The sequence below is a fragment of the Tachypleus tridentatus genome, chromosome 13 (genome assembly GCF_004210375.1).
Source record: "Tachypleus tridentatus isolate NWPU-2018 chromosome 13, ASM421037v1, whole genome shotgun sequence".
Taxonomy (NCBI): domain Eukaryota; kingdom Metazoa; phylum Arthropoda; class Merostomata; order Xiphosura; family Limulidae; genus Tachypleus; species Tachypleus tridentatus.
Window position 1 is genome coordinate 170,719,509 of NC_134837.1, and position 13,808 is coordinate 170,733,316.

The window sequence follows — 13,808 nt, forward strand, 5'->3', positions numbered from 1 at the left end:
ACATTTTTTTCATTTTAACCATATCAAGATCGGTCTTCCTATAGTCAGGTGTCAAAAGACATGTTATTAAGGTTTTCGACTTACATTCAAAATGTTATGGAACTACTATTTTACAAATGTCTGTTTATGATGTCCAAATACAGAGTTTATTAGTTTCTTGCAAAGTTGAAACAAAAATTACTGATATTAATAAGTTAGAATGTAAGATAAGAACTTCCTATTTTTCTATTTTTTAATAAACCAACCAAGGTGTATCTATCCAACTCTTCCATTTTTGAAAATACTTATTTACATACACTTACTTCACCCAGTGATACGTGTGTAACCAATCAAAAGTTCATAATGTCTCCCATGTAATTTTCTCAGTCTCTGCGAAGTGTTTACACCAAGAACCCTTTCTTCCATTGTTGAACAGAAGAGGTAAGGTAAAACATTATGGAACTCAAAAAATAATATTTTTTACACCTAAATACAGTTTAGTAACTAAGCCTGATAAAATAAAATATGGAGAATCCCATGTCACCAGTTCTAGCCAACATTTTTATGACACAGATTTAGTCACGAGCGATCAATTCAGCCTTACACCCACCACTATACTTGTACAGGTATGTTGATGATACAATTGCTGGACACACATCTACAGAACACACATTTAGTTTTTTGTCAACCAGGTTAACTCAATACACCCTAACATTAAGTTTGCCTGTTAACAGGAAAAAACTAACCAAATAGCATTTCTTAACCTCAAGATCACAAGAACTGATACACAATTCAAAAAGAAATCCACAGAAAAAACACCCATACTGGACTATACAATCCCTGGGACTCAGCACATGAAACAAAATAAAAACCTCAACATATTAAGAAACCAAATAAACACAGCCACAAAACTATGCTCACCCGATAAAATTAACGATGAAATCAACAAAATAAAAGAACACTTCATCAACATCAACAAATTTCCACCAAAAACTGTGGAAAAAATTACATGCACACGCCTAGACCAATAACAATAAATCCAGAGACACAACAAACTACAGAACCTTACACTACTGCATACAATGTGTTCTCAACATCAGCGAAAAAATAACCAACATTTGGAAAAAACATGTAACAAAACACAACAGTCCATTAAACACCATATTTATTCAAAACCCAGGTACAAAACTAAAGTCCATACTATGTAAAGACCTCACTGACAAACACAGCACCAGAATAATTTATATCGTTCAATACAACAACTGCCAGGACTTCTATATTGGATAAACAAGCAGAAAAATGGAAACTAGATTCAAAAAACACAAAAAAATCACCTACACATATTTTTGAACACTGCAAATCAAATAAACACAACATAACTGTAGAAAACACCCAGCTATTAAGTAGGGAAAAAGATATAAAGAAACACAAAATCAAAGAAGCTCTACTTATACAGTAACTAAAACCAAAATTAAACCAATATAAAGGAACACCTTTATACCTATACTAATTAATAACCTAAGATAACCTTGGAAGGTCAAAACATTGTTCTCTCCTCATCAATAAGTGTTAATACCCATACCAACTGTTCTGAGATACATTCTTCATTTACTGTTTTATATTTAAAAACAAATAACTGAAATTTAAGAACTTATTTGTAAATAGTAATAATATATGACTGTATTTTACAAAATACTAGTCCACTATAACAAAGCCATAACAAATCACTTTGTAAAGGTCAGTTTTATATTGCTGGATATGGTAACATGAGTACATGTGCACCAAGTCATTGCAATTTCTATACTGTTAGTCAGATACTGCTGAAATGTCAATAATATAAAAATAATAAATATTACATGCGTATAACATTATAAGATTTAAAGTTGTTAGATAAAAGATTTGTGGTTTCATATAATTTGCAGTTATTCTGCAACAACAAAAAAAAGTGCAACTTGTATCTATTTCCTAATTTCTTCTGGTGGTTACCAGGATAGTTAAATCGACCAAACCCATACATAGATACAATAGTATAAGATAACTAATGAAATATAGTTTTGTTTCTGAAAAAATGTCTGATAATTATCTGGAGGATGTGGAAATTTTGTGTGTGAAAATTGATAATCTTCTGATGCACAAAGACATGTTTCATCTTAAATTCAAATCTACTTTGTATATTGGTTAGTCAACACACAAAAATAAAGAAATCAGTTATCTGCTTGTGCATTTTTTATTTTAAAATATACATGTATCTTCACGAAATGTTGCATACACCCTTGTGCAAATTAATTGAAACAAATGGTCATTTTACAATATTTTCAGCATGGCGGCCGGTGTAGGCTCGCTGGACCCACTGATTTCCTTTAATACTCATTTTTTCACACAGACGGCATCATCAGTTGTGTTTTGCAGTAGGGTCGATCTATTTTTGGGACATATGACGAAATTTTGAGGAATATTACATCATTCGAAATTGCATTAGAAGGGCAAGGAGACCAGTCAAAAAACAACTTCTTACAAACTCAATGAAGAAAAAGATGGTATCAATGGGGTCTGAAATACAAGAACTGGATGCAAGAACAATGGAGAAAGGTGTTATTCAGTGACAAGACTCATTTCTTCATACAGGGTTAAAGAAGTCTGCATGTTTGCAGATCTCCAGGTGAGAAACTTTGAGAATCTCACATCAATAAGTTCGTAAAACATCCCTTGAAGAAGATGTTTTGGGGCTTTTTCAGCTACTTTGGCATCGGAGGCTTACATATTGTAGAAGGTATGATGTGAGGACCACAGTACATCGAAGGTTTGCAGAGAAGAGTCGTTCTAGAATTGAAAAAGAGATTTCCAGATGGATCTGACATTTTTCAGCAAGATTTGGCTCCGTGCCACACATCAAAACTTGTGAAGAATTTTATGACTATAACACGAAAAAGGTGCTGGACTGGCCTGGAAACTCTCTGGACGTAAATCCTATTGAAAATCTTTGGGCGATTTGTAAAGAAAGACTTCGGGAAAAGACTGTACTATGAAAAATAAGCTAATTAAGGTGTGGTACTGCGATCCAAAAATTAGTAAAGATTGTAGTGAACTCGTGGACTCGATGTCAAAGCAGATTAATGATTTTCTGAAAAATAAAGGCAGTCATACCATGTATTAATTTGTGAGTAATTTTTAGATTCTCAGAAATAAAATGCAAAAAATTGAAAAAATCGTAATTTTCCGTCTTGTTTCAATTAATTTGCACAAGGGTGTATAATCTGTGAACCTACAAGGCATTCGTGAAAATACGTTGCACATCTTAAAAAGTTATAGTATAATTGATTCATTGAAGGATATAGACAAGATGAAATCCACTCACTTGTAGTAAAGAAATTAATCAGTTTAGTTTAAACAAATTGAATACTGTACTTACATATTTACTAGTGACTTCTTCTAGGTCTACAGACATCATTACTTCCTTCAATTTGGCACGAATCACCTTTTGGGTTTCTTCTCGCTCCGATGATCTTAACAGAAAATTTAGTAGATTAAACAATCCATTTCAAACTTAATAAATAAATCAGCAAATTTTATGTTAGAAACTAACAGCAATAAAAAAATCAAATTCATGATAATTCAGAAACAAATGTGAAATTCAACATTTTAGTACAATATTTGTCTAAAATATCAATTATTGTTACATTTTTAATAATTAATAGAAAACAATTTTGCTTTCTTTATTTCATAAAAAGAATGTGCTCTTCAAAAATTAAAACAAAATGTTAAGAATGTAAGACAAAAACAACAATACAAAGTTGTAAATTGAGTGCTGTTTCATTTTCTGTTGAAGTGATGGTATTTGACAGATGTAAATGGTTATCAGGTTTTACACAATTTCTAAAATCAAGCAAACTTTTCAACAAATGCACAGAAAAAAAAGGAGAAGGTCATCTTGAAAGTTCAAACTTACGTGGATAAAACAGAATCAGGAGAAGGGGCTCGCTTAGATACCAGATCATCCATAGCATTCCTAGTTTTAAAAAACAGTACTATGACAATACTTAAAAATACTTTTTGAAATATTCATAAAATTTACAATCCTTTACCTAATTTTTAAATTGTGTGCTAAGAACATTTTATGTATAATTATTACTGAATCATTTATTACAAGGTTAAAAATGTTTCAACTGACATTTTGAGAAGAACCCTTACTAAAAAGTAATTTTATTGAAATTGAAATTGTAGAATTCGTTTTAGCACAAAAGAGCAAGCTAAACATAATTACTCTTATTTAGAATGAATTTTAATGTATATAAAATAACTTATGCTGAACAAGTTATTAGATAAACTGTTAAAAAACATTTATATTGTATCTACAACTATATAAACCAAAATTCAAATACTTCCATTATTTTCCAATCTACTTTTAGCTGTCTTCCTTATGAAAACCAGATGTTTGCTTTTCATGATCATATATAAATTTAACTGATAAGATCCTTTTGGTAAGTAGTATAGCTATGTAATAATAGTCAGTTCTGTTCAATTCACAGCTCTGGATTATCTTTGTCCAACAAAAGAACAAAACTTTATATATGCCAAAGCAAAATTGAATGGTTTTATGTTTCATAATATTTCTGGCCACAGAATATACATGTTCTTTTATTTTCTTATTGAGAAGAAAGTTTCGAATATTTAACTTTTTCAAGTAAATTTACTGTATGAAGTAACCCTTATTTTACTACTGTTTTTGTAACATAATCAACAAGACATGTTAAATGTTGATACCTAACATACATCAACTATACCGAATAATGAGATCTGAAGAGGGTTAATAAATACTGCAAGTTTATTAAATGAGATATGTCAAAATTTGGTATCTACATTACGTCAACTATACTGAATAGTGAGGCTTACCTTACTACTGTTTCTAAAGCTTGTGTACAAGGCAACATGTCAAAAAGTGGTATCTACAACACCAGTTACACTGAGTAGTTAGGCCTCAAAAGACTTACATCATTTTCAATATCCTAGGAAACTATGTATTAGTAAAATGGGTTAAGCAGTTTTCATAATAGTTTTTCATTTCAAAAAATGGTGATTTTGCACATGAAACACTAAATCTAAATAAACAAATGTGTGACTTACAATTAATTAGTAGAAACATTACAATGCTTTAGTGGCTATACAAATCCACTTTATATTGTTTTGTTAAATTTTCACTTACCACTCATTGAGATGTGACTGGTCAGACCCAATACTGTTTTCATAGTGGATGACCCACTGATGAGATCCACCACACATGTAACTGTTATTATCTCGTGCCTTGGCACTTGCTTTATGAAGTGTCTGAAGAGCTGACCTGTTATAATTTAAATACATAGTGGTAGAAAGGTATACATATAACACTATTACAGCTCATAATTTTGCCCTAATCTATTGTGCAGGGTGGCCCGTAAGTCCCTACCCATCCATATATCTTATGTATCCAGTGTATCTGTGTGCTGTCCCTCATTCTTGCTGCATAATATTATGTCACAATATGCTCTTCAAGTGTAAATGGGCTTACATTGGCCATATTTCTCTGAAAAAAAAGAAACAAATTTATAATACATGCATAATTAAATATAACATAATAACATATGAATGGATAGGGACTTACGGGCCACCCTGTACATTGTGTATTAAGCCTTCATAGATTTTTCTTTTTGGATTTGCAAATTTGTCCAGATAATTTAATTATTGTTTGTTTTGGATACTTATTTAAAACTATGCAAACTCCAATGTGGGAAGTGTGATCTTGAAACAACAGAGCAAGAACCATAGATGCTCAGATACACAATCCAGCATGCCAACAACTACGTATAAAATGCCCAGCCTGATGACTTAATTAAGAAAAATAAATAATTTAATTTAATAACCTCAGCATCATGATGATTACTATATTCAATAAAGAACTTGTTGGAGTTTTGCTTTCTTTCAGACACCAGAAACTCAGTAACATAGTTACAACTCTATATGCATGTTAATTAAGCTACCCCAAGTTATAAAATGTATAGATGCATAACGGTGCTAAACCTATCTAATAAAACCAACTGACAACCAACATTATTAGTTATACAAACACACTAATCTGAATGCTTGTCAACTATAAATCTGCTGATGCTCGAGATATTTTTACTTTGAACTTTTAAGAAACTACGAAATCTACAAGCTTGCATACATTTTTGAGATATTTCTCCAGTAAACTAGATCAAGCACTACTTGAATTGAAGCTACAGGTTGTTTTAATTTTTCTAGCAATGTTGACCAATAAACGTGAATCTAATATATCAGATATTACATTATCTGATCACGACTATTGCTGAAACATTTCACAGATGATTAAAAAGTATGAATAAATGAATAGTTGCCTGAGAAAAAAGCATAACACTTTTTAACTAAGAATTAACTTAAGTATGTACATAACAAATAGAAATGCTACCACTTTAACAATATTGTTCAATACAATAAAAAAAAAGTTGTATTTCTATACAATAAACTAAAACGTCACTATTTAAGAATACCACCCAATTTACTAACCCATTTAAAAACTTCTATATCTATTTATAAAGTCAAAAGCAGCCACATAGTAATATCATAACATCATCCAGTCAACTTAGTAAAAACTTTTGTATCCCTAGATTATACAATGAAATTCTACTGCTTCTTGGTATCACCAAACTCCTTAAAAAAGTTAAACAATTTTTTGTCAATCTCATACTATGAAATTTCTAAAATAGTTACATAATTTTTTGATTGCACAGTTAAAGTGCTTTTGAAATAACATAAATATATGAGCATGTTTTCAGTTATGACTACAAGTCTATCATACACAAAATATCAGATGTGTTACTAAAGACTTTACACAAACAATAAATCTGTGAAGTGCCAAACTTAATCTGTCTCAGACTTTGTTAAGTCAGAATGCAAGATGTTTGTATGAAATATAAAAATATTTCTGTCTGTCATACAATTTGCAAATAGCATTTTCATAGTCTCCACAAGCTCCTTACTGCATGTATCCCTGGGATCTTTTTCTATCCTAGCACAAAATATTACAAATTCAGAAACATGGAATAACATGAAACACAGATAACTCACATCAAATGAATGCTACCATGATGAATGACACTCTATATAAGGTTAGGAGAAGCACATCTTGTCCTTCATCTGTGCAAGCAGGTGAGTCACTAGAATAACTAGACTTTTTATAAAGAACATAAAAAGCATAAGATCCTTGTAGAAAAATTAGTAGCTTCTGGAAATTCTCATAACTAGTAGTTTGCATGAATAATTAATTTTTTTTTCCAGGTTTTTTTACAATCACAAATTACTACTTCACCTCACCATATATTTTGACTGCATGTTGTGGCAGTAGCAAAAATACAAACTTTGTTCCTCTTGTCACAAATATATCTGTGCTCTTCATACTTTTCTTGATGAGTATGTTATCAGTTACTTACAAATTTTACAAAGCAAATGTTTTTCTTTATTTTAATTGTATATGGTTCATGTCTTATAATTTCAGTGATGTTCCCCTAATTATGCAATAATTTCTCTGACAAGAGAGATCTAGTTAATGAAATAAAATCACTATTAAAGAGTTTAATGTTTTTCATTCTCCCAAACTTCCATTTTTTGTTTTGTTTTGTAGTGTTTTGAGGTTTACATTCACATAGGCTGTAATGTTTATGTGTGTGTGTGTGTGTGTGTGTTTTGAGCTTTTTAAAAAATGTTTTACTTTTATATTGATGGAAAATCTTTGTCATCCTTTTTTTAGCACCTTCTCTATTATATTTTTGAGGCAAAGCAGTCTTATGATCCCCATTTTCTAAGGTGGTTTGACATAAATCAAAAGTATTTATCTTTAAATTTCTGTAGTGTAATAGTTGTGTGACTTTTAATAAATCTAGGAAGGGGAGCCAACTTGTTGTTTTGTATACTTACACTGTGAAATGTATTGTTGGATACTGCCTGTTCAGGTAATTCACAAAATCTATAATACTATTGATAATATTTTGTGGCTAAATTATGAAACTGTTAACAAATAAAATACCACAGAGCAATTGTTTGAGGGTGTTATGACATTCCAAGTAAATGTTACCAAACATTTGTGATAAACCCCAAGGAAAATATCATTATAAGTTTAGATTTCACAGATTATGTGCTTTAATTTATCTCTTATGTTATTAACATCTACTGTACCTACTCACAGAAAGTTAATACGGTGTAGAAACCACAGAATGGGCATCAGCAATGAAATCCTGTTATATGTAGGTTACTTAATCAGAGAAAAACTATATGGTGTACATCAGCAATGAAATCTTGTGACATGTAATTACTTACTCAGAGTAGAAACTATATAATAAACACTAGTACTATAATGTGAAATTCTGAGACATAGAGATTACTTATTTAGAACTATAAGAGGGGTAATGCCTAAAAGTTGGACAAACAATGTCGGAATTAATACAGAAAACATATACATTAAATGAAGAAATGAACCCTAATAATTATAGAAATATAAAAAAATTAAAGTGACAAATAAAAATCACAATTCATAGGCTTATGAACATTATTTGTAGAATTATTTTTCCCAAAGCTGTCAATTAAAATGTCATGTACTATAATTCAGTATAGAGTAGCTTACTGACAGTGTTCTTACATGTCCAAGTATTAAATCTTAAGTTAGAGTGAGCTACAACAAAGATCTGTTCATAAAATTAATGTATCTAACAGAAACAAACGCTTTTGATACAATATTCTCAATATTTTAGTATGACAAATGAGATTTGTACATTCCAAATAAAAACTGTCATAATCAATTGTAACTAGCAGGTGAGATAAATAATGTTTAGTTATGAAGAACTGAGACAAATTATACAATTACAAATGTTACTGCACTGTTACTGCAGTGGGTGGCACAATGTCAATGGACTTACTCAAAAAAGCAAACAAAAGGAACAATTTAGTTTTGGTTAAATGTTATTAACCAGAGAGTTCTTACTAGAATTCTATCTTTGAATCTGTGTATAAGACTAGGGATAAAATCAAGGACTGTTTTAAGATAAAAAGTATTGTTTTATACACCAGCAAATACAATAGTTCATTACATTTGTGCCAGTAAATGGTATATCATAATCTTAGCTATGCTATATTCAGGATATAATGTTTTAAAGTGGAAATTTAGTAATTTTTGATACACTAATGCTTTTTGTTTTACTATTTTTACAGAGAAAATAAGACTGCAGTAAAATTAAACTACAGCTACATGAAGTACTGCCACTCAGGATTAGGGTAACAGTATATTAATCAAGGTAGCCTGTTTTAGATCACATCACACAGAAAATGTTCCTAATAATGTTTGTGTGCATGTAATTATGTATCACAAAATCTATTAGTTAGCTTTCAAATAATTTTTAAAAATGCCTAAGAAATGGATAACAGAACTTGAAAGAGAAAAACTGGGATATAGGAGAGAAACAACAAAATTAAATATTTATGTTCAAAAGGGGAAACATAAAATTCACGAGGTTCAACTAGCCTTTTTACAAAGTTTTCTCAATTTCGAAATAAAATATACCAATCCCATCCACTTCTAAGATGGCACTTGTATGACTTTACGTGTTGATTATATCATTTTAAATTTAATAAAGTATTTAAGTTAGGTTTAAGTTCTCGTTAACAGATGACGCCACATAATATCTTAGTGTGAACTTAATATTTGTTTTAGAGATTCGCCAACGCCTAAAGTTCACACACGAATACTACAATAATATTCAGGTAGTATTACTTTGCCTGTTTGTTTGTTTTTAAATTTCGCGTAAGGAAATACGAATGTTATCTGATTAGCCGTCCCTAAGTTAGCGATGAAAGATTAGAGGAAAGGCAGATAGTTATCACCACCCACCGAAAAATCTTGTATTACTTTGTTACCAACGAACAGTGCGAGTAATTGTCACATTGTAACGTGCTCACAACTGAATGGTCGAGTATGTTTGGGGGAGTAAAATATTCGAACTCGCGACCCTCAGACTGGGAGTCAAACGCCCTAACCACCAGGCTACGCAGGGTCAGTTAGGTAATAAACAATTGGATCTGAACATTTCGTTTACCAAACCGTCAACCTTCAAAACGAACATCTTAATAGCCACTTGTGTGTGTGTGTGTGTGTGTGTGTGTGTGTAATATATATATATATATATATTTCACATTCATGGCTAATGGACACAAAAATTCACAAAATATAACAATTGTTGCTCATTGCTGTTACTAAAAATATTGTTCGCAATATGAAAAGAAACAAGCACATACATACATACATAGTTTTGATCGCTGTCAAGCTATTATCAAGTTTATAAATAAACAACCCTCTTAGTGCCAGGTATATTTAAATATATCAAAAAGGGCATCACTTATCAAAAACTTAAAATTACTAAAACCTTTCGTGTATAACGTTTTATTACTCACTGTAGAGGAGTATACATGTGTACCCGTGACAGTGAAGTTTGAACACTTCATAGCTTATTTTGAATATGTATTAACTAACACCCACATCAAACTTAAATACAATTATACTGGTTCAGGCAGGATTATATATATATTCAGACAGGCTTTATCTATACCAGTCAGATATTACTACAGTTAGTTTTAATGGCTGTCAAACTTTACTTATATGGTTACATGCTTCTCGAATTACAGTACACACACAAACGTATACAGTTTTGATCGCTGCTAAGCTGTTATCGTGTAGATAGATAATCGCTTCTAGTTCTCTTAGTTGCTATGGGTTACATAAAAGTACCTCTAGTCTAACTGCTGTCAAGATATTATATCTGCACATAAAGAAGCGTTATCAATTGCTACTTGTAAAGTCAAACAAATAAACGCTTCCAGTTCTTAGTTGGCAGGTCATAAGTACAAATGCTAACAATTCTTAGTGGTCAATTCAAATAAACAAACCTTTCTAATTCTTAGTGGCTAAGTCATACAAACAAACCCTTCCAGTTCTTAGCGTTGAAATCATTCAAACAAACACTTCCAGTTCTCAGTGGTCAAGTCATAGAAACAAACCCTTGCAGTTCTTAGTGGTCAAATCATACAAAAAAAAAAAAAACCCTTCCAGTTCTTAGTCAATTCATACAAACACTTCCAGTTCTTAGTGGTCAAATCATACAAAAAAAACCTTCCAGTTCTTAGTCGTGAAGTCAAAATGCTTCCAGTTATAGCCAAGTCATACAAACACTTCTAGTTCCTAGAAGTCAAATCATACAAACAAACGCTTGTAGCTTATTTTTCTGTTAACATCTAAAGAAGTACTTCCATTCCTCTATACAAGTTAACGGTATTCAATATACCATCAGCATTAATTAATCTATATATTAGAAGAAATGGAAGAATAAACCTATTAAAACAATAAAGCATAGTTCACAAAGAATTTAGCAGCACATTATCCAATGAACATTATTAGTTTAGATAAAAACGGCTTTAAATTAATTAATGATTTTATCTTCTTGAATATTTTAATTTGAAATCGAGACTTCTGCGAGATTTTCCTTGTGTGTGTGTTTTATTATAGCAAAGCTACATTGGGCTATATGCTGAGTCCACTGAGGGGAATCAAACCCTCGATTTTCCTTAAAAGAATCCATGAAACTTTGGGGTCAGAGGGGAATAAATATATTTGGATTTTGTGTAGTAAGCTTGTTATTAAGCGATTAATTATACTGAGATTAATATCAGAAGATGTGCCTTCTGAAATTATCTACTACAGAAATAAACTGTGTATGTGTTTCAATGAACAAATATATCCGTAAACTCCTTCCGAGCACCCTGACCCGAAAAGACCACTCAGTGGTCATGATAACCACGGTAGGTGAGGAGCATGTTTTTGTGATTTTGTTGGTTGGAATATCTCATATATTTCGTATTATTTAAGTGGTTAGTGGGCTTATGTATTTAGACAGTGGCAGACTGTTCAGTGTGCTAGAAAGACAAGCCTAATATGGTAGTGAAATGTCAGCTACGGCACATGCCTGTGAGGCTCCTGTTCTGATGGTCTTTTCACACCGTACTTGAATGAAGTGTTATGCGCATGCGTCATTAAGATATTATTATTCATTGGATCTGTAAGCTCTTAAGCTTCTACATCACCGCTTGCAAGAAGAATGGCCTTAGTATTGTTTAAGCATTTTGAATTTATACTGTCGGAAAATTTACTGTGCAATGTTATTGAACTTGTGAAAGAGATTTTGAACTTAACCCTATTGCCAGCGTTTTATACAGTTTATACCAGCACGAAACAAAAGCAAAATGCAGGCTATTAAATAATTACCTGTATTTATAGTTGTGGTAATAATTTAAAAGAAGCAAATAATTAATTACGAGTAATGGTGTGAAAATTTAAAGTCTGGTCAACTTTAATTTGAAAGCGATTAAAATTACGCGCCAGATGTAAACTTGTATTGCAAAATAATCTATATTGTTGTAAGGTTACATTTGACTTGTGTCTTCCTCGCTTTAACAAATAACTAGCTTCAAATGAGACAGATACACACTTTAGGAACAGAAAGATTTTTTTTTTTTCCTAATGCTATAATTCACTCAAAAATCTCGCATTCTACCGTAAACGACAAATACAAAAAATCGGACATTCCCTTGTATATGACGACAGCCTATAGTTAACGCTATCAAAAAAAAAAAAAATGAAAATTTGCTTAATATAAACATCAGCAGTTTAATAAAACTGAGTTGTTAACAAATTATGATGCACAGTTCTGAGAAAAACTAAGGAAAAAATCGTTATTGTCCATAAAGGATGGTGTATAATCAATATTCGTTAGAACAAATCAAAGCCACTATAACCATATAACACTTCAAAACACAAAAGAAAGACTAACCCAATTTTCTACACTAAATTGTTTATCTGTTCGATTTTAAGTCCGAAGCTGGTATCGAAACCCAAGTTTTAGCGTCATAAACCGTTGAGCTATGGCGACAATAATTTCTGTAGAAATTAAAGAAACTAAATTACAGCTTTCACCTACCTCCTAAAAAAACACAAAAAAACTGAAATAGCGCCACCAAGCGATGACTCATTTCTAGACGTCCAATGTATTGGTAACAGAGAAGTACTACTCTATCATTCCATTATGGAAATAAGAGGTGATTGGCGACAAATGGTGATACACTTTTCTTTTTTTTTATTTAATAGGCAGGCAACATTATGAAATGTTAACAAATTAAACATTAAAAGCAGATAAAAATGCGACATCTTTTTTTTTAAAAAAAAAAAGATTATTTATTATTTACCAACAAAACATGATATTTCAAGACAGATGAAATATCTTAAATACACTGCTATTCTCTCCCTCAGTGCTGATATTTTTATTTAAAGTTTAAATCTTAAAGTAACAACAGCAGTGGGAAAAAATTCCTTTTAATATTAAAAAAAATGATATACTTTCGTTTAGTAATAAATTATTATAGAGTTGTAAGTACTTTTTCTATTCTGACTAGAGTGTGACACAATACTGCTAGGTAGCATTGAATTTCGTGTTTTGGAAAAACGGATTGATGTGGCACGTTAATAACGCATAAACATTTATTATTAAGTGTTTTTTAGTGGGGTGTTCATCTAATAGTACGTATACTACGTCAACTATCATGTGAAAAAAAAACAAATTTGTTTGTTTATAGTTAAGCACAAAGCTATACAATAAATAATATGTGCTCTGCCCACCACGGGCATCGAAACCCAGTTTATAACGTTGTAAGTCTACAGACATACCGCTGTGCCACTGGGGAGGGGAAAA

At 31.2% G+C, this 13,808-nt stretch overlaps 1 protein-coding gene across 8 annotated transcripts in view; it reads right to left on the reverse strand.

Moving 5' to 3' along the window:
- Positions 1-13,808, reverse strand: part of LOC143236006 (uncharacterized) — a 96,530-nt gene that overhangs the window by 10,578 nt on the left and 72,144 nt on the right. For 6 of the 8 annotated variants that reach the window (XM_076474191.1, XM_076474189.1, XM_076474190.1 and 3 more), the window contains 3 exons: positions 5,180-5,314; positions 3,926-3,985; positions 3,389-3,482 (listed from right to left, as the gene is read on the reverse strand). In XM_076474191.1, the coding sequence (XP_076330306.1) occupies positions 3,389-3,482; positions 3,926-3,985; positions 5,180-5,314 (289 nt within the window). Of the gene's footprint in view, positions 1-3,388; positions 3,483-3,925; positions 3,986-4,869; positions 4,991-5,179; positions 5,315-13,808 lie in introns of those variants that run through there. The other 2 variants (XM_076474196.1, XM_076474195.1) reach the window with 2 other exon arrangements.